Source organism: Hydra viridissima, unplaced genomic scaffold, assembly GCF_058129835.1.
Source record: "Hydra viridissima isolate aposymbiotic clone 2 unplaced genomic scaffold, HvirCarnegie_v1 scaffold_9, whole genome shotgun sequence".
NCBI classification, from domain to species: Eukaryota; Metazoa; Cnidaria; class Hydrozoa; order Anthoathecata; family Hydridae; genus Hydra; species Hydra viridissima.
In genome coordinates, this window is record NW_028324308.1 from 1,508,328 (window position 1) to 1,536,129 (window position 27,802).

Consider the following 27,802-nt stretch of genomic DNA (forward strand, 5'->3'; position numbering starts at 1 on the left):
GAAATTTGCTGTCATCAAAATTCTCAATCGTCACGAAATTCATCTTTTTTATATGAAAAGAAAATTTTTTTAACTCATTTTTTCAAACGGATCAATTCATTATTGTCCACCCATGAGTTGAACGAGTCTGGATATCCTTTCAATTTGACCAGTGATTTGCTTTTTGTTCTGCGAACGATTTTTTCAATCCTGAATATGCTCTGATCCGTCTTTTGCATCTCCTGCTCGTAAAAAGTGCCTTGAATGTCTTCACCGTTGGCGTCGGCAATCTTGTACGTGGATGGATCCGTTCGCTGAACTTTGGACACTGTGAAAACCTCTTCAGCCCATCTCGGCGTGTACCCTTTTTCAAAATGGGGCTTCTTTTTTGTGATCCTCACTTTGTCTCCCATTAAAAATTTCGGCTCTGGTCTTTCTTTTGGCATCTTTCCATTCAGATTCATCCAGACCATATTTTTATTCTTTTTCTCGCTGGCTTCAATCGGTGTCATTTTGATGAATGAGTGCTTTGTGCTGTTGTAATTTTTCACCATTTCGTTCAAAACGTCAATGTATCGATTGGTGTTGTTGGCTGAAAAATATTTAAACATTTTTTCTTTCATCGTTCTGTTCCATCTCTCGACGACACAGCTTTTTTCCTCGTTTTCAGTGGAATATAATTGAACACCCAGCGCTTTCACGTGCTTGTTGTAAAACTCTTTTCCTTTGTCCACCCACACTTTGGCACACTTTCTTTCACCAAAAATCTTTTTCAACGCTTCAGCCACTTCAAGTCCCGTTTTGCTTTTCAACGGAACGATCCACCCATACTTTGAAAACACGTCGATCACCATGAGCAAATATTTTACACCCTTGTTGAACTTTGAAAACGATTGCATGTCAACCAAATCGACAGCCCATATTTCATCGATGTCGTTCACAAACACTTTTCTTTTTTTAAAATGGCGAATGACCGGTTTGTGAAGCTCCTCTGCAAGCTGATCCGTCCATTTCAAGGGAATTTTTTTTTTTTTGAGACACCCAGTCCGAATTTGGCTTTGGCTTTGATGATGGGCGCGATAAGCTTTCTTTCGTTTATTTCTTTTTGAGTGGGGTTTGGAATGGAGTTCATTTCTTCAAGCATTATTTGATCTGCCAAATTTCTGCTTTGAACGTCGTTTAAATATTTATATGCCAAATCGTGGTGATATGCTGCATTGTCCACTCTGTCCACCGGTTTGCTCCACTCCTGATACATGTCGGTTAACGTGAGCCTTTTGTCAAGATTTGTTCCAGGTCCTGCAAAATTCATTCCTGGAATATGCATTTCTCCTGAAAATTTTGCCCACGGAAGCTTTATTTTTTTTGAAAAATTGTTGATCGATTCGACCAAGTCACCCCCTTTTGTTGCATGCGAAGAAACAAACTGGCATTTGGTCGTTCCACAAGAATCACATGTTCCTTTGATCATGTTTCTGTTGTTTTTTGTCCTCTCGTTTCTCAAATGGATCGTTTCTGTTTTCCTTTTGCATTTGACACAATACATTTTTTATTTAAAATATTTTTTTTAAACAAAAAAAAAATGGAAGTGACCGATTTGTCATGGAATATTGGAAAAAACAAAAGGAACAACAACGAGCTTTTACCAAGAAGCATTCGAGGAATCATCGTTGGAAAGTCCGGTTGCGGAAAAACAACCTTGCTTCTCAATTTACTGCTCAAACCTGGATGGTTGGATTATAACCATTTGCAAGTCTTTGGCAAATCTCTTTTCCAACCCGAATACAAAATACTCAAAAGCGCCTTTGAGAAGAAACTACCAAAAGAAATTATTCTCGATTTGTTCAAGGTACAAAAACAAATTGAAAAATTAAATTTAAACCCTGAATGCGTCATTGACGACCTTTCAAAATATTATTCCGAGGACATAGATTGTCAATTTTTCGAAACGGATGACGATGTGCCTAAACCTGGAGATCTCGATTCAACAAAAAACAATTTAATGATCTTTGACGATTTGCAATTGGCTAAACAAAACAAGTGTGAAGAATATTACGTCCAAGGAAGACACTCCAACGTCGACTGCTTTTACCTAGCTCAAAATTATTTCAAGATCCCCAGACAAACCATCAGAGAAAATGCCAACTTTATTTGTTTATTTTATCAATCCAATAAAAATATTAACCACATTTATGAAGATCACGTTTCGAGCGACATGCCAATAGAAGTTTTCAAAGATTTTTGCAAAAAATGCTGGAAGGAGGATCACGGATTTGCTGTTATCGATTTATCGTCAAAAAAAAAACAAGGGAAAATATCGAATCGGACTTGACATTTTTGGTGCAACAAAAAAACCCATTTAAAAAAAATTTACCCATTTAAAAAATGTCAGGCATAATCATCGAAGTGGATGGAAAATCCAACATAATATCAAAAGATTTTACGGACAAAATCGTTTTTCCAAAAGGAAAAAAATATGAGATGGCTTTTATCGGTCTTGAGACGTACAACAGCTTTCCAAACATCACCGAAAAAAACAATTCTTTCCGGTACAGCATGAACAACGGAGGCAATTGGGAAAACGTTGCCATTCCAAAAGGAAGCTACGACATCATCGACATCAACAATTATTTGCAAAAAACCGTCTCAAACACAATCAAAAATTATGCGTCTCAAAGCGCAAGTTACGTTACCACAAATAAAATCAGTTACTCACCAGAAAACATCAAGATTGGATCCAATTCAAACACTTTAAAATCAACCATCAAACTTGGATTAAATTATTTGATGGATTTGAACGTTGAAAACAGCATCGCATCCCTTTTGGGCTTCACAAAAAGACAATTAGACTCCAATTCCGAATACGAGTCCGACGACATTGTCAGAATCTCGGACGTCAACACAATCAGAATCATCAACAACGTCATCGAGCCAGCATACATCAACGGATTGCAAGTAAATTGCATTTACTCCTTTTACCCTCCGGTCGGTCCTGGCTTTAAGATCATAGAAAGACCTGCCCATTTGTTTTACCTAAATATCAATGTTTCCGAAATTTCCACGTTAACCACACGCATCGTCGATCAAAACGGAAATCTAATCGACTTTCGCGGCGAGGACATCACGATCCGTTATCACATTCGAGAAGTGAAATAAATTTTTTCCGGCACTTTAAAAATGAGCAATTACATTCGTGTCAAATTAAATGTGTCTCAGGGACAGATCGAAAAAATAAAAAAAATCAATGATGGAAGGAAAACCCGTCAGCATCCGGATTTCAAAAGATGATTTTCACGGAAACGACGTTTTGCTTCTGACAAAAACTCAACATCAAAAAATTGTGGACGCTCTCCATCAAGGAGTTGGGGTCACCATTAAAATGAGCAAAACTCAAGTGGAACACAACGCAAAAGTTGAAGGAGGATTCATCGGTGCTCTTTTGCCTTTATTAGGAAGGGTTGCGGCTAAAGCCGTCCCAGTTTTTGGCCCAGTTAAGGCCGCTTTGGGCGGTGTTGCCTCTTCTCTTGGTTCCAATATGATCGACAAAATTTTAGGAAATGGAATAAAATCAGAAGGAGGGTTTCTTCCTCTTCTTTTACCTTTATTGGGAGCTCTTGCGCCCACTTTGATCGAAAAAATTGTTGGAAATGGTATTGCTTACCTCAAAAGCAATGGAAAAGGAATGAAAATTGCCACATACAAAGGAGACGGACTGTTTTTAACACCCTGGGTCACAGGAAGCTCACTCAAAGATGGATTATACTTCAAAAGAGACAGAAAATATGTGCCCATCTTATCTTGATTGCTTCTCGGACCCATTCTCAAAAATCCTTTAAAAAAAATTTTTTTTTTCTTGACATAATAAAATGAACGGAAAAACAAGGATCTTGAGAAATGAGGACGGAAAAATCAAAAGCATAAAAACACTTGACCCCATTGAATATTTAAGGAGCAAAGGAGTTGGATGGCACGAAATTGGAATTTACAAATCAATTCTCAAACAAAAACTTGAAGAAAAACAAGAACAAAAACAAGAACAAATAAAAAAAGAAATTTTTCGCGCAAGATTCAAACACCTTTGCAAAAATTAAACCTTTTTTTTTTCATTACGTGATCGTCATGAAAAAATATCTTTTCTCGTCCTCCTCCATTATCAAAAATGTTTTCAACCCGCGATTTTCAAAAATTTACGCAACGATCATGAAAAAATCATTTTGTCCCGCGATTTTCAAAAATTTACGCAACGATCATGAAAAAATCATTTTGTCCCAGAACCCGCATTTCATAGTAGTGTTTTATAATAAATTTTCCATCATTCAAACTTCTACACGTTTTTGAGAGTTTAAATCTAATATTTTTAATATTCATTTTTTGTTTTTATTTTTTTAGTTTATTTTGAGATATGAAAGTTAAGATACAAAAAAAAAAAAAAAGTGGGAGCGATTATGGAGATAATATGGAAAGTATGGAGAGTACGAACAGTAGCAGTCAATAAGTATGAAGGGTACGGATGAAGTATGAATGAAGTAAATGTTTGAAGGGTACGAATAGTATTACTGAGAAAATACAAAGAAGATTATTAATTTGAGACTGCATTAAAAACCAATCTAAAAACTCGTCACAAATCGGAAGGCACAAACGTAATCCTAGGTCTGGATGGCCAAAAAGAAGAAAAAAGAAGGTCAAACGCGAGTAGAACTCTTACATTTTGTCAATCGCGGTAAGTTACGATATACATTATGTTATGGAGATAAGTTTATAGAGAACATACAAAAAAGCTTTAACCAAAACTGTGAAAAACTCATTTTTTTCAATACGAGTAACAAATAAAACTAATAAAAGAATTTAATTGATTGATCTAATTCAGCGTTCATGCGTCCCAAACATATTTGAGAGCGTTTTCTGTTAGTTTTATTTGGACAGTTATTATTGTCAATATTGGAATATTCGATTGTATAGAAAATGGGCTCGAAGATCATATACCAAGTCCTGGCTGCTCTATTGCTAATACAATACCATCTGGAGTTTATCTTTCAAATTGTGGAAATTTTTTAATGCATATTTCTAATTATTGTACGTAGATTACCAAATTCATTGGATGCATCTAGAGGATCCAATGCGCATTGTCAATTGAGCTTTTTGCAAGCAGCTTTTGTTATATCAGACAAAAAGCAATATCCTAACGTTCCAACACTACTTTTATTGAAGCGGATTAAGACCTTAAAATATAGGTAGGAACGTTCATCCTGATATTTTCTACCCTTTTAGTTAGAAATGCACGTGAAGATTTTGTACAAATCTTTTACTGTTAACAGATAAAAAAATACTTATAATACATTAAGCATACACCTACCTTCAAATGTTATTACAAAAACATTATTGAATGTTAAAAAAAAAATAAATATTGCAATAAATAATCGTTGACAATTAAAATAAAAAGTAAATATTTTTAAGTACAACGGCGCAAAAAAAAAAAAAAAAAAAAAAAAAGTTAAAAAATCTTTCTTTATTAAAAAACAAAATAAATAGTTAAAAGTCCCTGAAAAAACTTATTTTGTTTCTGTTCAGAGCTGGGCTTGATTTAATTGATAGTAGGCACCTTTCCGGAATATAAGTTCCTGATGCGTGCCTACCTCAACAACATGACCATCTTGTATTACGATAATCAAATCGGCGTTTTGAATAGTAGAAAGCCTGTGAGCGATGATGATAGAAGTACGTCCATCCATCGCAGCGTCTAATGCCTCTTGAACAATCTATAAAATGAAAAGATCATATTATTTGTCAGTTAAAAAGTTGATAAAAAACAAAACAAAAAAACTCCTACTGAAAAATACGAAGCAGCTCACAACTTATATTATTTGACAAAGACGTTTTAAAGTTAGCAATTGTCTCAACAAAATTAAGGGACTAAATGTTGGTTTGCAGACCAAAAAAATGTTGGTTTGCAGACCAAGACACGAGAAAAAAAAAACATGAAAAAAAAAAAGATCCGTTGTAGAACAACTTGTGATTTTAATACTAAAATGTTGAGTAATCAAAAATTCATTTTAACTTTCCATAATGAGAATCAAAAGATTTTTATAGCAAAAAAAAAAAAATCGATGTTCAAACCTTTTCACTCTCAGAATCCAGTGCTGAAGTAGCTTCGTCAAGCAGCATAATCTTAGGGTTTCGAATTAAGGCACGTGCAATAGCGATTCTCTGTTTTTGTCCGCCGGAAATTAGTGTACCTTTATCACCAACTTGTGTTTCGTATCCCTATCAATTTTGAAACATTTATAGAGAATGAAGAAGTATATCAAAGTATCTAAAAGTCAGTATAGTTAATTACCTGCGGCAGGTTGGAAACAAATCCATGAATATTAGCTTTTTTGGCGGCTTGCTCAATCTCATCCATGCTCACTTCTCTTTGTAAGCCATAAGTGATATTATCTTTAATGCTTCTCGCAAACAGCACTGGTTCTTGTGAAACAAGCCCCAAACATGAGCGTAACCATCTCAAGTTGAAATCCTTAATGTCGTATCCATCGATTGTCACACTGCCACTTATAGGATCATAAAATCTCTCAAGAAGGCCTATACTTGTGCTTTTGCCGCACCCAGAGGAGCCAACTAAAGCAACCTTTTTACCGCAGTCAATTTTAATCGAAAAATTGTTTAAGACTTGAACATCAGGACGTGTTGGATAGTTAAACTTGATATCATTGAACTCGATGTCTCCGCTCACAAAATTCTGTAAAAATTAAACTACTTTGTATTTTTTTATAACTGATGTTTAAAATCATTTTAAACCATAATATTTGAAGAAATGAGATAATTTAGCAAAAATGAAACGCTTTTAACAAATACACGTAGAAGGAAGGTTTCAAATATAAACATTACATACAAGCGTGTTTCCATTAGTACTAAAAGTATCAATCGATGGAACTCGATCAAGAAGTTGGAACAAGCGAGCAGCTGAAACCTTTGCAGCCACATAATTAGGTGCCATTGAAGCAATTTGTCCGGCAATCATTGCACCGAAAACAGTAGCTAAAACTACTCTACAGAGCAGATATTCATATAAAAAATAGATTAAGATTCATATAAAAATAGATTAAATTAAAATAAAACAGATTAAGTCAAAATAAAACAGATTAACTCAAAAGATATTGAGATGAACGTTTTACACGTGAATTACAATTTGCAACCAAATGTTTAATGAAACTTTTATTGAGATTAAAAAATTTGTTTGTTTGTTTGTTTGTTACAGTTTTTCCGACAAAAAAAATGCCCACGAGTTATGCAATTTTTATTAGAGTTACGTAATTTATGTTTTTAACGCAAACTTTTTTTCGATTTTACTACTTCTCTATTCGAACCCTTCTTTTTGGAAATGTAACTTAATGTAAACTAATTGATCTAACGAAACACCAATAATACTGAAATGGAAAGGTCAAAGAAAGTTTTTGGAGCAAGGTATGAAGATAAAAGGAATGTTTAATACAAATTTACTAACACATAGACATATTTAAACATGCATTAGTATTTTAGTGGATGCAGAGAGATCATTTAGTAACTAATAACAGCATGTTGTAAGACAATTTCACTACCTTTACAGACAATAACTTTGAGATGCACAGCGATGCGGCTGTGAAGATTATGCAACTTTAATTACTTTATAATACTAACAGAAGTTCAGGTCTTCCACTGTCCCAAATGTTTGGGAGTGAGGTGATGCAGTGATTTTGGGTGATATCAGGGCTTGGAAAAGATATTGCTGAACAATATCACTAAAACTTCATTTATTCACATGCATCTTATTTGCAATCTGACACATTGAATAACCTTCTGATTGAAAGCAATTATAAAAGCACATTATTCATGATGTATTGGCTTTCTTCACAACATTATGTTAATTTTAAGTTAAGAGTTTAGTTAAAATTTGGTTAGCTGCTGATGTATTGGAAATCTGTGCAAGTATTTGTCAACAGTAAGTTATAAACTTCATAAAGAATTTAATACAATAATAATATCTACAGTTATCTGCTGGTGGGTATTTCCAATTACAGTCATGATATGCTCAACATAAATAAATACTATTTGTCAAGTATCTTAAAGCATCTTAAATCACATGCTAATTTTTTTTTTAAACTTCATGTTTTTTTTTAAGCATCCAATTTTAAACTCACTTGAACATATCTTGGAATGCTAATCCTTTATATTGAACAAGATATCCACCAAGCGTAAATGCAGCAGCATTTGCAAGCATAATTATAGAACTGGATAGACCAAATGTTATTCCAAATATTACAGCATTTCTAATGGATTTTCTAGAAATGAACATAAAAATCAATACCGATTTCACTCAGAAAGTATTCAAAAATTCTATTATCTAATTATAAACAAAGAAATTTTCATACCTGTACGGACCTAACAACATTTGATTAAATTGAGTAATAAAATACTCTTCTTTTCCAAGTGAGGCAACAGTTCTTATATTCATTATAGCCTGCTGAGCTGAGGCACTTGCATTTACTAAATGGCTGGCCTGCTCAAGAGCAAAATTTGAAAATACTTTCATGTGTGCAGCACCTGCTATTAAGAGAACTGGAGCAAATCCAATGACCAAAAGGGTTAGTTGCCAGCTATAATAAAATGCTATAACAAGAGCTGTAATTCCCATCACAACTACCTGTGTCATTGTGTTCAATCGAGATGAGGTGGCCTGAAAAGATAAAAACACATAAATTTGTGATTCCAGTGTTTAATTTTTAGCTAAAAATCAATGAAATAAAGCATTCAAACTTTCAAATTACTTAAATTTCAATAGCTTACTCCATTAACCGCAGATGCATCTGAGGCAAGTCTTGCGGTCAAAGCACCTGTTGTGTTCATTGGATCATCAAAAAATGAAATATCCTAAAATCATTTTATAATAAATCACCTATTAAAATTAATTTTTAATTAACCTTGAGATGTTAAAAAAATAAATACACTAACAAAACAACTTTTAAAAACAGATCATTTATTACACTTTGTATTTCATTTGTAAATCCAGACTTAAGCTGATTGACTTGCAGTTAATATTGAACAAGAAAAACAGGTTGCAGCTAAATTTTTAGAAAACTACTAAATTTTTATTGTGTTGGCTGTCATAGACATGGCCTGGCGCTCTATCTCAACAGTATTTGAATATTGAATTATTGAATTAATTTTGCATTGTTAACTTTCTGAAGATTATTTATAAATTTTTTTTTTGATGAGTAATTTTAAAAAATCCTCTCAAAAAACAAAAGCACTCTGAAAAACAAAAAGTAAAGCAAATAGTATTGGATAAGAAATTAATACAAAATTGGAAGAAATCAACAAGGGTTAAAGTGCATAACAATTTGTTAAAGAAAATGATTACTTGACGAAGAACTGCAGTAAAAGCTGCCTTCCTTAGCCTGCGAGTTAGTATTTCGCCAGCAATACCAAACAGAAGACTCTAAATCAATAGACAAAATGTAAAAAACTTTAGTATGAAACTGTAAAATTTTTTGTTTGTAAAAAACCTATTTTAAACTGCTTTAGAATGGAACCAACTACACTGAAAACTTTAATTGCTGCAGTAACTAGTACAGAAATTTAATCATGGATAGATTTCATAGCCATAGGAAAAAACATACAAAAACACAAAAAAAGGAGCTTGTGGCTTTTCAAAAAGTCAGGAAATATTTCTTGAAAATAAGTTTTTCCAAATCCAATTAAATTTGTAGCTGAATACCAAAAATTATTCAAATCAAATGGAAAAAAATAACCCCACACAGCAACAGAAAAATAAACAGGAAATTAATGACAAAAACAACTAGCAATACAAAAAATGAAATACTTTACAGAAAAGAAAAAATGAAATACTTTACAGAAAAGAAAAAACCAATGCAATCAAGAAATCCCAATCCTAAGAAGTAGAGTGCCCATTTAACTGATTCTTTGCTGATCACTTCAGATGATTTTGCAAATACCTAAAAAAAATCATAATATTTTATGTATAAATGCAAATACATTTCTATTGATGTTTATTATAAATAAAAAAAAAAATTGTGCACATGCAAAAAAAATTGAATAAAAAAATCACCTCTATTAAATTACTGAGAATTACGGCAAACAACACAGGAAAAGCTCCAATTAAAGCAGCAAAAAACATGCCTGAAATTAGATACGGCCACTCAGTGGCATTCAATTTTAAGACTCGAGTGATGGGTGCAGGCTCAATTTTTTCCTCCTCCTCCTTCTTTTTGTTTTTATCATCCTTTTTTGAATCATGTTTAACAGGTGTATTCAATTTGCTGTGTCTCATTGATAACTGACTTGAAATCTGTCGATGAAAACTTTGAATAATTTCTTCATCATTTTTCAAAGAGTGAGTACTCTTCATTTTCTCTAGCATTTCATTTAACTTTTCTTGATCATTGAATTCATCCAAAAGTTCAGGATCAGTTTCTTCAATCACAGTCTGGAGTAAAACTAGCTGATGGTACAGACCATTTTTAGACATTAATTCACTATGTGTTCCAAATTCAGCCACCTTACCTTCTTTAACAACCACTATGACATCAGCATTTTTTACTGTAGATAAGCGATGAGCAATAATTATTGTTGTTCGCCCTTTGCTGACCTAAACAAGTAAAACATAATGATATTATATTATTGTTTTACTATATATATATATACATATATACATACATATATATACATATATACATACATATATATACAAACATATATATACAAACATACACTGTGTGACAAAAGTTATTGTACACTTTAAAAAAATTACTAACTCTTAATTTAGAATAAAAGAAATGCAAGAAACAAGTTAAAAACTGAATAAAAACTATTTGATTTATAATTATTTAAACAAAAATTGAAAAAACAGAACAAGAAAAAAATTTTATTTTAATATCTTGATGAAAAAGCAAGAAAAGTAACAAAAAGAAGGTGACAAAAGTTATTGTACGCTTTCAAAATAGTACACTTTGATAAATATTATGGGAACTAAACTTATATTTTAGTATCGTGTATTTTGTCCTTTAGCTTTTACAACAGCAGCAAGACGTCTTGGCATCGATTCAACGAGTTTTTTTGTAATAGACGGATCTATTGATTCCCACGTCTTTACAATTTGGACTTTTAATTGTTCAATGGTGTTTACACCTGTTCTATCTATTCGTCTATCGATTTCATCCCATAAATGTTCTATTACATTCAAATCAGGGCTTTGAGGTGGATGATTTTGTGTCCCAACCTTTTTTTTCCATAAATTCCATCACATCTTTGGCCTTATGTTTGGGATCGTTATCTTGAAGAAAAACGAAGTCATCACCAATACCAAGATTACGTGCTGATTGTTCAACATTTTCTTTAATAATACATTTATAGTAATGTTTATCCATACTTCCTTCAATAAATACTAACTTTCCAACACCTGCTGCCGACATACATCCCCAAACCATTACTGATCCATTTCCGTGTTTAAATGTTAAATTTTCTAAGCAATTTTTTTATGAACGCCATACACGAATTCTACCATCAGATCTTTTTACATTAAATTTAGACTCATCTGTCCATAACACTTTATTCCAGAAGTTAAATAAGTATTAGTGTACGCCAAGTGTACGATAACTTTTGTCATCATCTTTAATGTACTTTTTTCAAATTTTGAGCCTAATTTTAATGTTATTTCAATATAAATTCCAAAAAATTCATAAATTAACAAAATAAATACTATTAAAAAAAAATTATAAATAATTTTCATCAAATATAGCAGAAAAATTGTGTCTATATTGAATTTTTTTTTTTTTTCTTAGCGTACGATAACTTTTGTCACACAGTGTATATATACAAACATATATATACATATACATACATACATATACATATATATATACATGTATATATATATACATATATATACATATATATACATATATATATATGCATACATATATACATATATATACATGTATGTATGTATGTATGTATGTATGTATGTATGTATGTATGTATGTATGTATGTATGTATGTATGTATGTATGTATGTATGTATGTATGTATGTATGTATGTATGTATGTATATATATATATATATATATATATATATATATATATATATATATATATATATATATATATATATATATATATATATACATACATATATATATATATGAAGACCACACTGGAAAAACGATCAAGCTACATTTTTATTGTTTTGAGTAAATTAGATTTTAAACTTCAAAACACCATAACTCACACCATATGTTAAGCTAAATATCTGTCTAATTTGATCGGTTTTCTAATTATATAGTCAATTATTATACAGTTAAACTGCAGCTGAATATAACAGGGGCAAAAACCCAAAAAAAGCAAAAAGCTTGATCGTTTTTCCAGTGTGGTCTTGATATATATATATATATATATATATATATATATATATATATATATATATATATATATATATATATATATATATACATACATATATGCATATGTATGCTAAAAAAAAATTACATTAAAACAAAAATATAAGTATATATATACATATAGTTTTTTATTAAATTGTATTTATTAGCTTTTTATTAAATTGTATTTTATAATCAAACTGCAGAAAAGATTTTATTAACATTTAGTTTGCAATAAAACCTTCAAGTCTTTTACTTTTATACAATGACTTGAAAAAAAAGATAAATGTGATGACTGGTGTGCTGATCACGGGATCTCAATCCAATTGAAAACATTTGGGCTTGGATAGATGTTCAAATGATCAAAAGTAAAAAAAACATCTGTGGAGCATTTAAAAAGTTTTAGTGGAAGTCTGGAATTCAGTATCGATGGAACTTTTTATGAAGTTAGTTGAGTCAATACCAATGAGAATGAGATCATGTTTAAAAGCAAATGTAGGATGTTTTCTTTACTAGTTTACTTTTTTTATCTTTGAAAATAGTGCACTTAAATTTAGTTGTCATTTGTAATTTCTTTTATTTGCAATGTTGTACCAGTTTATCATTACCATAACCATTATTGGTGTACTTTTTAAATATTATTTTGCCTCAATTGTAAATATATTTTCTAAATAAGCAATTTAAAAGAAAAAAAAAATTTTTTTAATGCTTTAATTTTCATTTCATGCAACTTTATCTTTTACTAAATGTTAAAAATTAACGAGTGTGAATAAACTTTCTTGAAATAATTTTTAATAATGAAACATTGTGAAGAAGACGAAACATTATAGGAAAAACACCTTTTAAATAACAGATCCTTAATACTTTTAAATAATTAGACACCGGCGATTCGGTTCGTAAAATCCGCAAAAAGTCAATCCGACTTATTTTGCGTATTAAAACAGTCCAATCGTTAAATATTTTACAAACCATAATCCGAAAATTAATTTACGAACTACTAGCGAGTTGTTTTTTTTTTTTGCGAATTCTCTTTGCTGTTCGGATTATTAATCCGAAAAATTTTTACGAATCAATTTAACTTTAATTCGCTTAGCGAATTATAAGAACCGCGTTCCGTTCGCGTCACCATTAAATGGTGCGGTCCAAGAAAATTACATTTTTATTTGCGCGTCATATGAATAGTAGAGTTTTTTTTAAATTTTCAATCAGTCCTATTTGAAAATCTTAACCTACAACAATTCGTTCAACAAATCAACAAGTCTTCTATTCTTCACTTACATCTATTACGGTAAGCCATTATTATATTATTTTGATTTAAAAGTTAAGAATTTTTCGAACTGAGTTTTTGCGGATTTTTTTATCTTTTTAGTGGATCGAATTCGTTTGCGAATTCACTTTGCGGTTTGCTTTAATTAGTGGATTGGTCCGATAAAATTTATATTGTTATATTTCTTCTACTTAAATACAAATAGAAATAAAAATAGAAATAGAGATAAAAACTAGTTTGAAAAATTGTTACGTTCATTTAAGGCAAATAATGAGTTCTTTTATTGAGAACTTTATGCATGCCTCAAAAATATAATTTTTTGTTAGGAAAAATGTTAAGGAAAAATTCAAATAATCCGATTTATTCCATTTTTATGTTATTTCATTTTTTTTTTTTTTTCTTTTCAGATGCCTAAGCTATCTAATATTTGAAAATTCTTCAACAAGGTAGAGGAAAACAAAGCAAAATGTAAGGCCTGTGTCAAGCAAAAAACCGAGGTGTCTTCAGAGCTTTCTCACTAATTCAATGAAAATCCAAACAAAAGATTCGAAGGGGAGCTGAAGAATATTGAATTCTCTATTGCTCATCTTTTAGATTCTAACAGCAAGGGAATGTGCTTTGTAGGTGAGGGGGAAAAATTTGAAGTAGTCAAACCTGCAGTAAATAAAGCTATGGAAGAACTGTCAAAAAAATGAAATTTTGGTTAGCCGAAGCACTCCTTCCCCTTCATTGTTGCATGATGAAGATGATGACAACTTTGATTTCACTGAACAACTGAGAAAGAAAGTGTTTGGTGCAGGTTACATTAATCCTGGAGGTGAAACAAGCACCAAGAAAGCCATTTCAGCTGGAATTGAGGGGTATTTAAATGCAAAACCAGTTCCAGCAAGTACAAATGTACTGGAATTCTGGAAACAAAACCAGTATATTTACCCAATAATGTCAAGGTTGGCCAGAAAAAACTTCTGTATGCCTGCTGCATCATCAACATCTGAAAGAGTTTTCTCAATAGCAGGGAATATATACAGCTATAGAAGAACCAATCTTTCAATCTCAAAGGTTGAGATGTTGGTATATATGGAAGAAAGTACTAAGCAACTCAGCAAAATTCAAGACATTGTGTGGTCAGAAAATGAATTTGGAAAATGATTAACTTTCCGTGTGATTTTGACTTTTTTTATTTCTTATTATGGAAATTATTTCGTTTCATTGTATACTTGAATATTATAAATAAAAATGAATCTTATTTCAAAAGCATTTCTTATTCTGAATCCGTATAAATCTGTAAAAATAATATTGATTCGGATTCCAATTCGAAAAAAAATTTTTTGAATTGGATTGCAGTCCAAAAAAATAATCCGAAAAAATTTTAATGAAATTTTTTCCGATACATTATTTTCAGATCAAATCAATCTGTAAGTAATTTGAACCGTTCAGCATAGATAGTTCAGTGCACAATCTGACAATCTGATAAACAGTAACGGATCGGCGGTCTGTATAAATAATACATAAATATTAAACATAGTAGAAAGTTTTAGCAAGAACGCAAATCACTGAATCGTTTAAACTCAATAAATTCAAATAGATTACTATTCTTTTTTTAATTAAAATTTTGACAACTAAAAACTGTCTGTCTGGCCATTTGAACCTAAAGCACTTAATATTGAACTTGAAATCTATTATGAAAGAGAATAAAACTTATAAAAATTCAAGATATTTAAAGTTGTTATATTCATGACACAATGCTTTGAGTCCCTCCAACAACACTACTCTATGCATTCAAAAATAGCAAACAAAATTGTTTATTACAGTCACAATCAGACAGCAAGTGATAATTAGCACAAAGCTTTTTATGTAATGACATTTAAATTTGTAAGACAACCTGAGGGTTTAAGCCTTGGTTTAGGTTTCAACAAACCAAATATTGAAAAATTTTATTATAAATTGATGAAATTCCAGATTATTGGAAAATCTAACCTTAAAATACATATTATACAAATTGAAACACATAACTATATAGCACTCTTACTGGAAATGTTTACATAATTTCTACAATACTATATATATATATATATATATATATATATATATATATATATATATATATATATATATATATATATATATATATATATATATATATATATATATGAAACATTATCAGCACAACACATAAGCCAAGCAAAAAACAGGTTGGGTTCATAACTTCACAAGAATGAGGGATTCAAGTATGATTTCAATCAACTTGTTAAAGCTGTACTTTTATCTGCTATAATACTATCTAATATGATAGAATTTTCAGGTATAGGAGTATTGCCTTGTAAAAATGAAATTTTCAGTGAAGAGAATTTTATTCTGGCGTCTGCCATCTTCTCAAAGAACAATTTAAAGTAAAATCTAAGAATAATAGAGCAAAAGGTAACACAGCTACATACACTGAGATTCTGGAGAAATCTAGGCTCCAAAGAGAAACAGAGTTGCAGTGAGTAAATGGTATGATAATTTGTTTAAAGATCATTCTTCTACTTTCCTTGTGTGCTATAAAGCTGATCACAAGAGTTTTAAGATAGGCTGCAGTGCACTGATAGTGCACTCATAGAACCCTTAACTTGAATCAAAACATTTAAACTAAAAAATTACAACCTGATCAAGGGCTTCTTGGACAATTTTTTCACTTTCTGTATCTAATGCTGAAGTGGCTTCATCAAACAATAAAACCCTTGGATTTCTAATCAGTGCACGAGCGATAGCAATTCTTTGTTTCTGTCCACCCGATAGCTGAGCTCCTCTTTCACCAACTCTGGTATTATAACCCTAAAAACAAAAAAAACTTATATCTGCATGATCACTGTAGAAATGATTACCATAGTTTTAATTCAATTTTAGCAATTAACATGGCTACAATAATGGTGTTTGAATATTGCTATTATAGTAATCCATCAGTGTCTCAAGTCATAATGGTTGTAGTTTGCTTTCAGTATGGTTACGGCAATTATGACATTTAGATTCAAATATTATTGCAGTTTGGATGCAGCTTAATTGCATTTTTTAATGCAATTTAATTGCAGCTATATTAATGGAAAAAATCATTTCAAACCTTAATACCTGAGGTAAAGAACAGATAAAATCATGTGCATTTGCATTTCTTGCTGCATTTTCTATATCTTCTTGTGATACTTCGTGCACAGCTCCAAATTTAATGTTTTCTCCAATAGTCATATCAAAGAGAATAGGTTCCTGACTCACAACGCCAATATTTGTACGCATGCTTTTCAAGTTTAAACTTTTGATATCTACACCATCAAACACAATCTTAAAAGTAAAACAGCATTTTAATTTAAATAACAACTTTATAAAAATGAAATACTTTTTTAATCTTTGACACCATCTTACTGTGTTTAAAAACCGTAATTAACAAAAACTTCAGATCAACAAAAAGTGAAAGATAATTTGCAATATTTCTAATTACAAATTTCACAATAATTGTTGTTTTGTATTTTATGATAATAAGTTTATTTACAATCATTTCTAATGTAGTGCTTAGCCTAAAGGACACTGGCCTTAATTTTAGCTGTTAAACTCTAGCCTTCTGGAGCCCAATGAAGGTGGTTTGATTTGCAGCTTTCTTATAGTTTTTATTATTTACAAAATGCAAAATTATTTTCTAACTCTGAAAAGTAGGTTTACTATCGTTTTTAGTAAGCATCTCTGCTCATGTATCATCTCTGCTCATGTGTCATCTCTGCTCATATGTCATTCATATAAAATCAGATCATACCATTCACATAAAATCAGATCAAATACCAACATAAAACTCTCAAATTTTTGAATATTTAGCATTAAGGAGTAATGTAATTTTCAACATGACAGCATTAGTTTTAGGAGGATGAGATCATAAAATAAATTATGAGGAAAATGCTATATGATATTTTAGGAGGTGAATATAAAATACTTTAGAAGTAAAACAGATTGCAAATGTTTTGGAGCTTGCAGAATATTTAGTACCTTGTTAATTCAAATTATTCTTCACTAAGAAAATAAAATATTGAAAATGCAATTGAAAAATATTTAAGCAAGTAAATGTTGAGAGAATATTACTTACTGATCCTTCTGTTGTATCATAGAACCTTTGCAAAAGTTTGACAATGGTGCTCTTACCACATCCTGATTCTCCAACTAATGCAACAGTAGTTCCAGGTTTTATTTTCAAATCAAAACCTTTGAGAATCTATAGCACAAAAGAAATAAGTAATTGCCCCAAACTTCGTTTTAAAAACTTACCAACCTTACAATTTATTTGTCCCTTACCAACTTTGTTTCATTTTAATCATGCAAATACATATATATTGCTTTCTCTCAAAAAAATTACATTCTTTCAAAAACTCAATCTTAAGTACTAAACATCTAAACTTTATGCATTTGATGCTAAGTAATGGTCCAACATGCTAAATAATGGTCTGAAATGTTAATGTACAATTTCTCAAGTACGAACTTTATATTAAGCAGAGTAAGGATTCTCTTCCCTCTCTCTTTAGTAAAATAAACTTACTTTTATATCTGGCCTTGAAGGATAATTAAAGTGAACATCTTTAAACAAAATTTCTCCAACACAATCAGTTACAACATGCCCTTCGCTTGACAAACAGTTAATAACTGGCACCTAAAAATGTTGTAAAACATTATAATACCATCCAGAGGGCTCATAATCACTTCATAGATTTAGGCCAGCACTTAAAATATGTTAGCCTGTATTGTTTGTACTGTTGATAAAAAGTATGTTTCCTTGTATTGTTTATACTATTGATAAATAAATGAAAATTAAAAACATAATAAATCAAATTAAGACATCTTACTCTGGCACAGATTTTATATACAATATATGCGGCACCTCTAGCACTCGTGACAGCTTCAAAATTTGGAGCTACTTGTCCAATTTGAGCAGCACCAACCATAACACAGAAAAATACAACCATCAAATCTCCAGCTTTTAAACTTGATTCTGAAACTAACTTAGAACCATACCTAAAGTAAAATAAGAACTCTTTAGAAATTAAAGTCTTGCTAAATTATCTAAGAAATTTATAAATTAATTTACACTGTAAAAGATCTATTTTCAACAAGTAATAGAATATTATTTTCCTCAGATTTCCCAAAAATTCAATGTTTTTTTTTATTATTCTAGTTGACTTCTAATGTGTATCTGGAATTATAGAGGCTTTTATCTCTAATGTCAGTTAAGTAGAGCATAGGGGAGACCGAAGCTAGTTTGCTACAGGGGTAAGTTGACACACTGCATTAAACTTTGGAATTTTCCACCAGAAATTTCCAAAATTCACATGGAACCATCCCACTTAACAAATTCATCTTTCAGTTTAGAATCAGGGCTGTAAGCACATGCACAAAGAAGTTATAGCGATTTTTGTGTTTTTTCTTTTACTAATGTAACTTTTGTAACTATATTACTTTTTCAATTTTAAAAAGCAACATCATTAGCTACAAGTAAACTCAAATAGATGTAGGTGTTGTATTGTTTACTCTAACCCGTCACATTTTGTGTTTCTCTATATTTTACATTTTTAGGGATTTATAAGCCATTTTGTGAGCAAAAAGCTTTAGAGGTTAGTTGGCACAATGATCGTGGGGCTAGTTGGCAACATGTGCAAACTTACAACTTTTCGCATTAGCCGTAAATTTACTTAAGTTATATAACACTACAGATCTACAGACATGAGAAATTATAAAAGAAAAGTAGAGAAGCCTGTAAATTCTAAAAATGTTACAAAAAATGCTGCTGATGCTATTTTTACAGAACAAAAGAGTATTCGATTGACTTAAGGGCAATAAAAGTTTATGTCAAAAAATATTGATGGATAAAAATTATCAAGAGTTTTCATATGAAAGATGCACTTAATGTTGCTAAACTTGTCTCATTTTATACGGTGTGCCAACTTACCATGAGAGTATAGGCAACTTACCCCGGGCCCAGGTAAGTTGGCACATATATTATTTTCTTTTTTGGAGGCCCTTTTTTGGGCCTACAATAGTTTATTTTTTTAATGTTTGATACTTGAACATGCTTGCCAAATTCATATTCTTTTGAACTGCAGCTTGATATCCTCAAAAAAGTTCACCCAGAAATGCACAGAGCTAAAAAACTAAAACTGTACCTAACAAGCCCCGGTCTCCTGTACATTTATAATTTTTTAGTGTAAAGTAATAAACCAATTGATACTAAACCATGGGCTACTATATTCACAGCCATATATCTTACATTTTTGAGAGTGAAATTAAGAGGCCATTTTTAATGTTTCTGACACAAAAAAGAGCTAATGTATTATTTTAAAATCTATTCTTCTAGAAGAATTTACTAAATTTAAAGAAAATTTTATCTAAAATTGTCAACAAATGTGCTGCACCAAAATGTACATTCGGATATTTAAGCAACAGACACAAGCGAATTACATCATTTCATTTTCCACTTGGTAATGTAAGTGGTGTCCCCTTACAGTGCAAATGCAATGCAATTTTTCTGAATGTGCATTTGCACTGCAAGGGGACACCACTTCCATTACCAAGTGGGTTTGTTAAAGGGTATAATGCAAAACTTGAAAAAATTAGTATGCTTGAAAATTTTCCTCTTTATATTAGAATCATTACATTAGAAAATTGTAACACAATTTTACATGAAATCAAAGATAGAGAACTTATTAAGCCACAAGGCAGGCCACCATATTCTGCAGAGATGATTCGGTATGCATTACTTTTAAGATATACTTCTTTGCAGGCGTACAAACTGTTACCTTAAAAAGGTAACATTTCCTTTCCCATCATTATCTTTATAAATAAAGTTCAACAAGGAGGTGTTGATTCTTTAAAGGCTTTAAAACCTCTGTGTGGGAAAGGAAAATTTTCTTTGGATTGTATTATGATGAAGTTTATTTACAAAAAGCAGCACAATAACAGGGAGGAGAGTATGTTAGTGCTGAAGAAGAAGGCAACTTGTACAAAGGAATAGTTGCATTCATGATAATAGGACTAAAAGAATCAATTCCTTATATTATTCAAGCATTTCCAGAAGCCACATTTTCTGGAAAATGGCTATCACAAAAAACAGTGTGCATTTAGTCTTAACTTTAGAAATAACTTACTAAATGGCAAAAAGTTTATTTTCCAGATTTTAAATATCATAATGCAAATATCAATATTGATTGTCCATTAGGATATATTTGTTGGGATGATTTATGCAAGATTTACCATAATGATAATAGGCTAAAAGGTAAACTTAGAAAAGATCTGAAACTTACATCTGAAGTATTAAATCCTGGAAATAATAAACAAAACATGCCACTAGCATTAGCAAAAATTCTTGTCAATTTTTTTTAACAGCAAAAACTATCAAAGGATTTCTTTTCCAATGATAACTTAAAAACATTTATAAAGAGTCAAAGAAAAAAATAAAGTCAAATTTGCAAATATAAGTTGTATGTTTTGCAAGCTGTATAGCGTTTGTTTGTATAATTCATAAAAATTTACCTTCTGAGTTCTTATTTTTTTAGAATATACATGAATATAGATATATATTATAGATATATATTATAGATAGATATAAATGTACTTTGATTTGAATAATTTTTGTGACAAGCAATTAACTTTGGTATTTTAGCAATTACTACAAATTTCCAACAAATATTACACAAATGTCTTCAAAACTTTGATAACTAATATATATTGAATAAATATATAATGATAAATAGCAACTGCCACTTTTATATAGAAGAAATATAAGTAAATAATTAAGGTTTGAGTTGTTTTTTAAAAATTAAATATTTAGTGCAGCTAATTTTTCGAACAAAAATCGGCCTCTTAATTTTCCCCTTAAAAGTGTAAGATATATGGCCCTGAATATAGAAGGCCATGACTAAACATATTTGTTTGCACTCATTAAAAAGTTAAAATTATGGAAAATATGTTTTAAATAACTGGAGCACAACAATCTTTTAAACGCAGTAGAAAACATTTTTCAAAGCAAAATTATTTATGCACTTTATTAGAACATTTTTTCATGAGGATTTTTTTTTTATAGAGAATTCTTTATTTGGGTGTTCTGTATCATTAGCACCATTAATTAGAAGTAATTTTTTTTTTAACGAAGGAATAATATAATTATTTAGTAATTATTATTAATGGAGTACACATTTTACTACTTCAGTTAAATTTAGTACAATCAACATATTTAGTAAACTTACCAAAATGCTAATGCATAACAAGCAAAAATAACAATGTGAAAAAATCCCATGGAAGCCCCGACTAACATTGATTTTCTAATACCAGCTTTTTGTGCTCCTCCTAACTTTTCATTGTATCTAAAAAAAAAAGATTGACAGAAATACACATATGTGCAGTATTATAGCATCAAGCTTGAATAACTGATGCTGGAGCATCATTCATCAGTAATGAAAAGAACTGATTTCTTTTTTAAAAAAATATTTTCACAGGTTACAACTTGATGCTAAACAATTTTAATGCATAAAGTTGCTCAAAAAATCTAATTATTAAAACTTTTGAATGCATGAATACTTGTTCAATTTGTTAAACTGTTTTTTTACCTATCTTTCACTGCAGGCCTTATGAGGGAGTAAGCTAGACATATAAAGTCACATTAAATTAATGTTTTTTGACCTAAGTTTTATATTGAGGTTTCTGGTTCTTAGTTTTAGGAACTTAAATATAAAGCTAAATAGGTCAAAAATTATTAGTTTTATGAAATAGCATTTGCAATTAGTATCTAAATGTGTTTTTCTTCTTAGACTGTAGAGATTAGATTTTAACTTTTACATCTGGTGATACCTGAGACTTTATAGATTAATGCCCTATAGATAATTTTTTTGGTCCTCAAAGTTGAGGTTGGGACAAATTTTGAATAGGTGTATCACTTTAATATATTATTGTGAAGAGTTTTTATTACTCAACATTAATCCTCAATAAGAAGCTAAATAAAGAAACAAGATAAAGTTTCTTAGAAAAGGTAATAGATGTATATGTAGAAATACTTTACAAATGCTTCAAATAATAATTAAATTCTCTAAATAAGTTAGTAAAGCTTTACAATAAAATTTAATATGTTAAATGAAAGAATAAAAGTGGAAAAGGTATTGTACCTTTTTATTTCATCCAGTTCACCTCCAAATGCCACTACAGTTCTTATAGAGCTAATAACCTCCTCTGCAACAGAGCCTGCTTCAGCATATGCTGTTTGCTCTCGAGTAGAAAAACTTCCAATAATTTTACCCATAATTGCACCACAAATCATTAAAGCTGGTGATGTTGCTAAAATTACAAGGGTTAATTTCCAACTAAAAAAAAACCCTACACCAAAACCCCCAAAAAACATTGCCAAAGCTTGTAGGGTCATTCCAATTTTATCTCCAATGCCAGCCTGAATTTTAATAAGGTCACTAAAAACAAAAATAGAAAAAAAAAAGGCATTCCATCATGATGTAACTTTTTTTTTTACTAATTTAAAAACCTTTAGAAAAATCAAAGACAAATTTAAAAGAATAAATATTTATAATGCAGCTGTGTTATTAATTTTTTTTTTTTACTTACTCCAAGTGCACTTTTGCTCAATGGCAGAAAATATTATGAACTTTTTTTATTTATATATATTTTTTTTTAAAAGAAAAATTTTTAAAGATAAAAAAAACTGATACAAAAATATATTGACCATTAAAAAATTCTCACTCAGAAAGTCTTGTGGTCAACGTTCCAGGTTCATTAACATCGAACCACCCAACATCTTGCTGTAATATTGATGCATAAAATTGCTGACGAATTTTATGAACTTGACGTGAAGCAGAAAGAGACCAGAGTGCAGCTTGAAAAAAAGAGCAAACAAACATGGCAACAGCAATTATACAATAATACACAGCAAATCTTCTCATGATCTGATATATGCTGACTGTTTGATCTGCACCAAAACTAATAAACTCTTGTATTAACTTTCCAAACACAATAAATGATGCAGGCTGAGCGATCCCATTTCCAATGGATGCAAAGGTTGCAAAAAAAATTAATACATAATCATAGCCATCAGCATATTTAAACTAAAAGAAAAAAAAAAGGAACATCATAAATTATTATAAATTAGTAAAATAAAGTTCTAAATCAAAGATGTAGAATGAATAGTAGTAAAGAAAAAAAAGTAGGAAAAAAAATCCAAAGTTACCAGAGAGAGCATAGAAACACTTCCAATATCTTCCTTCTTTTTGTCATCATCTTCAACCAGCCTAAAAAAACAATAATTAGTACTAGTAGAAGTAGAAGTAGAAGTAGAAGTAGTAGTAGTAGTAGTAGTAGTAGTAGTAGTAGTAGTAGTAGTAGTAGTAGTAGTAGTAGTAGTAGTAGTAGTAGTAGTAGTAGTAGTAGTAGTAGTAGTAGTAGTAGTAGTGATGATGATGATAATAATAATAATAATAATAATAATAATAATAATAATAATAATAATAATAATAATAATAATAATAATAATGATAATAGTAATAATAGTAATAATAATAACAACAACAACAATAAAAAGGTTTGTTATAACAACCAAACAACCTCCATCCTTGTCTAATGCACACATGCTTATCTTATTGGAGATGTTTTTTGGGGAAGCAAAACCAGGAGATATTGATGATTACACCTTGTTAAATGAGTAAGAAACTGAAAAATAGGATACTCAAATTGCTCCACTTAACAACATGTAAAAAAAAACTTAGTGAAACTCCAGACAAATTAATAGAGGCTCTCTGAGGTCTTTTAAAAAGATTTTAAAAGCAGTTAAATCCAATAGCTTCTGCACTAAGTCCATTTGAGATACATCCATAATTTGTATAAACCCAAGAATAACATTAGAGAAGCATTTTTCACTATTACAAACTAGGTAAGCACCAAAAGACACTTTTGAAACAAGACACTCACACTAATTGCTACATTCAATCAACCATGCTCTCTAAAATTTGCCCAAAAAACTTCTCATGCTCAACCTTCAATCATCATCTCCTGTAGAAATTGCCCTGCATGGGACTATTTAAAGTTTCAGAAACATTTTCCAAAAGTAAAAAAGTTTTAAAATGATGTAAAGATGGTGATGAAAATTTTGAACAAGAAGTATATTATTATACTTATATGTAGCCACATTAGAATATTTTAGTTCTTGAAGCTCTTCACAACTTGTGTCTGATTAAAATTTGTGTTGTAAAAGCTTGAATCAGTTCAAAGATAAATGTGATAAATGTGATATTAAAAACGTTAAGCTTTCTCTACTTGACTTGTTACATATCTCTGGTCTACTAGTTTAATTACTCAGGTCGTAACACAACATCTTGAATTTTAATTTAATTTGCATCAATAAAATAAATCATTAGCTGATAAACTATACATTGATAAATTATTAGGTAAGTAGTACATTTACATTACTTTACACAAGCTACCTGATGCTAATCATCATTTTAGTGTATAACAATATAAATTTAAAACCTTAATTTTGTTTCCTGTGAAAATAACTAGCAAAATTGCTTTTGGGGTTTGGATTAAAATATTTCTTTAAAAATAATCCAATGAGGAGTATAAAGTGTTAAGTACAGGTACTTACTCAAATGTTTAGAATGATCTTTGAAAGTATTGGATAACATATGTACTACATGCAAACTGACAATAAAAAACTGAAGATTAATGTATCACAAAATATTATCTATTGACCAGTTATTATAATATGTATTTTTTTAGATGAAGAAAAGATCAGCTAAACAAGTTTAAAGATATTTATGGCCAGGTAAATTTTTGTTTGTTTGGTTTGGTATAATCCAAGTGAAAGAGATTGCTGCTGTTAACTAAGTTAACTTTTAAAAAATTTTTAAAAAATAATTTTTAACATGTTATTTTTCATTTGAAAAACAGAATACTGACATAAATAAAAGAGGTGTAATATCTAAACACACACATACAAAAAACGTTAACACCATGCACATTTACACTATATGCATCATGTTTACATAACAGATTTACAGTATATGTTGATATTTTCATCGATGATAACTCAAGCTTTAAAATCATAAGTTTTCCTGACAGAAACCATATAATAATTTATTTAAAAAAACATGAAAACATACAGTATATATGGTTATAGAAATTCAAATACATACTTATTTTCATCATCATTTCTATTTGTCCCATTATTGAGAATATCTACATCAGGCAAGTCTTTAAGTGTTGTCTCTTCGTTGTTTTCCTCACAATCTTTTCCATTTTTATAGTGTTGATCAATATTAGCCCCAGTGTCGTCTGTAACTCGATCCTTCTTATCAAAATAAACTTCTGACTCTAACCCCATTTAAATTTACTTTTGCATAGACTATGATAAACATAAAGAAATATTAATAACCGTGTATAATAAAGTATGTATGGATTTATGTATATATCATTTTAGATTAGTTGTACGATACCTTACAAGTAAACTTAAGTTATGAAACTGCAGACTTATAACAATCACAGGCACATTAAAGTTACAAGCGCAGTCATCAAAAAAATGTATTACGTCATTTATGACAGTTTTTTTTTGCAACCAGCGATCTCCATGACAATATTTCTTAAAAAGGTCAGTTGGGATCATGAATTTACGATTTGTAGTTAACAGAATTTTAAGCCATTTTGATTTCTTTTCAATCGATTTCTTTCAGAAGATTTAGAGAACTAGAGGGTTAAACTTTCAATTTAATTTGTCTTGTTTTTGTTTAATTTGAAATAACACGTTTTACTTTATTTGTAATTGCTGTTTATTAATATGACAATTTTAACAAAATAGTAAAAAAAAAAAAAAAAAGTTAACATAAAAGTTACAATCTTTAACTAATTTCCTGTTTGTTTTAAGGAGCTGGAAAACAATGGATCATTTATTTTACTATCGGCATTTTGTTGACCAGTAACTATAAGTATATTATTGATACGGAGAGGTATTAAATTCAAGTTACGTTTGAATTCAGTCATAGCTGTAGTATCCAACAGTCTTAAACATTTTTATGACTAAACTTACGTCCTTCTCTTACTCAGACTACTATAAAAGAGCATTTTTAAAGCAATTAAACATCGTAACTGCACTTAGCTGTAAATTTACCTTTAATTTGCATAGAGCAAATTAAGCCGTTTTAGGTTATCCTAGAAATTCTATTGGACCGTCTACATTTTGCATTAGTTTATCTCAAATTAACATAATTAATGCTGACGTATTAAAGAGATTCAGAAAGAATTAAAAAATCAAATCAAAAGCAGGAGTAAGTTAGCGAATGTTGTCATAACAACAATAATTGCTCTGGTATGTAACTACCCGCATACCTACTATCTTATGTAAAGCTATTTACAACGTTTAGCTAAGAGAGCCAACATAAATTTATAGTGTATGTAAAGTTACGCATGGACAAATGAATACTGAATTCCATATTTCTTCTTTTCACAACATTAGAAAAGTTTTCAACGAAGTGTTTAAAATCTAAACTATTTATGCATTTATCTTCAAGTAAATAACTGAAACTCTTGGTTTTACCATAACAATATTATTGCATACCTTAGCAGAAGAAACAAGATGAAAGAAATATAATATGAATGCTGAAACAACCCCAATTGAGTTAAATATTACAAAGAATTCAACGAGTTCACTGAGGGAATAAAACACCTTAAACGGGTAATAGCTTGGCACATAAGCTTAAATGGTTCGCAAGAAAATATTTTTGAAAAAGAAAAAAATTCAAAAACTTAATCTTAAGGCTAACAAAACTGAGTGTTTATCATTTTAGATCTGCTTCTTGTTTTCATTTTGTATAATTTTGAATGTTGAGGCAGTTGTATGAAATATTAAAACTTTTTTCGCAGTCTTGCAAATTTTTAAGAATAAAAAACGGCGCTTAAATAAAACCTACAAAAATTGGTTTTTAAAAAACTTGATTTGAAAAAAAAAAATTATTTGGATCTTTATGTGCCGATGAAAATTCTAAGAGTTGTCATCTTCGTTTAAGATTCGTTGAGATGATGATCTCTTAGTTAATAGGATCTAGTTTTACATTTGAAGATTAATGAACTCTAGTGACGTACCTTT

The 27,802-nt window shown here is 30.1% G+C and overlaps 1 protein-coding gene across 2 annotated transcripts; it reads right to left on the bottom strand.

Annotated features, from left to right (window-relative positions):
• Positions 1-5,266: 5,266 nt before the first annotated feature.
• LOC145185844 (ATP-dependent translocase ABCB1-like) lies at positions 5,267-26,377 on the bottom strand. 2 transcript variants are annotated; one of them, XM_090096777.1, is made up of 21 exons: positions 26,160-26,377; positions 25,860-26,068; positions 23,900-23,960; positions 23,416-23,777; positions 22,833-23,129; positions 21,921-22,037; positions 18,528-18,696; positions 18,224-18,334; positions 17,777-17,902; positions 16,780-16,986; positions 16,318-16,488; positions 10,082-10,621; positions 9,867-9,968; positions 9,374-9,451; positions 8,800-8,883; positions 8,385-8,689; positions 8,154-8,294; positions 6,869-7,025; positions 6,314-6,715; positions 6,094-6,240; positions 5,267-5,735 (listed from the first exon to the last, which is right to left on the bottom strand). In XM_090096777.1, the coding sequence occupies exons 2-21, from the start codon at positions 26,045-26,047 to the stop codon at positions 5,544-5,546; spliced, it is 3,957 nt and encodes a 1,318-aa protein (XP_089952903.1). In that variant the 5' UTR covers positions 26,048-26,068; positions 26,160-26,377; the 3' UTR covers positions 5,267-5,543. The 2 variants fall into 2 exon arrangements, 1 of the variants encoding a protein (XP_089952903.1); XR_016455284.1 differs by lacking the exons at positions 5,267-5,735; positions 6,094-6,240; positions 6,314-6,715; positions 6,869-7,025; positions 8,154-8,294 and having other exon boundaries at positions 8,429-8,689; positions 9,862-9,968.
• Between the last annotated feature and the right edge of the window lie 1,425 nt (positions 26,378-27,802).

Excerpts from the sequence above, each read along its gene's own strand:
- LOC145185844 (XM_090096777.1), bottom strand. The coding sequence starts at position 26,047 with ATGGGGTTAGAGTCAGAAGTTTATTTTGATAAGAAGGATCGAGTTACA. Across the intron at positions 18,335-18,527 it reads TATATAAAATCTGTGCCAGA|GTGCCAGTTATTAACTGTTT; the intron begins GTAAGATGTCTT and ends CAACATTTTTAG. Across the intron at positions 8,690-8,799 it reads ATGCATCTGCGGTTAATGGA|GCCACCTCATCTCGATTGAA; the intron begins GTAAGCTATTGA and ends TTATCTTTTCAG.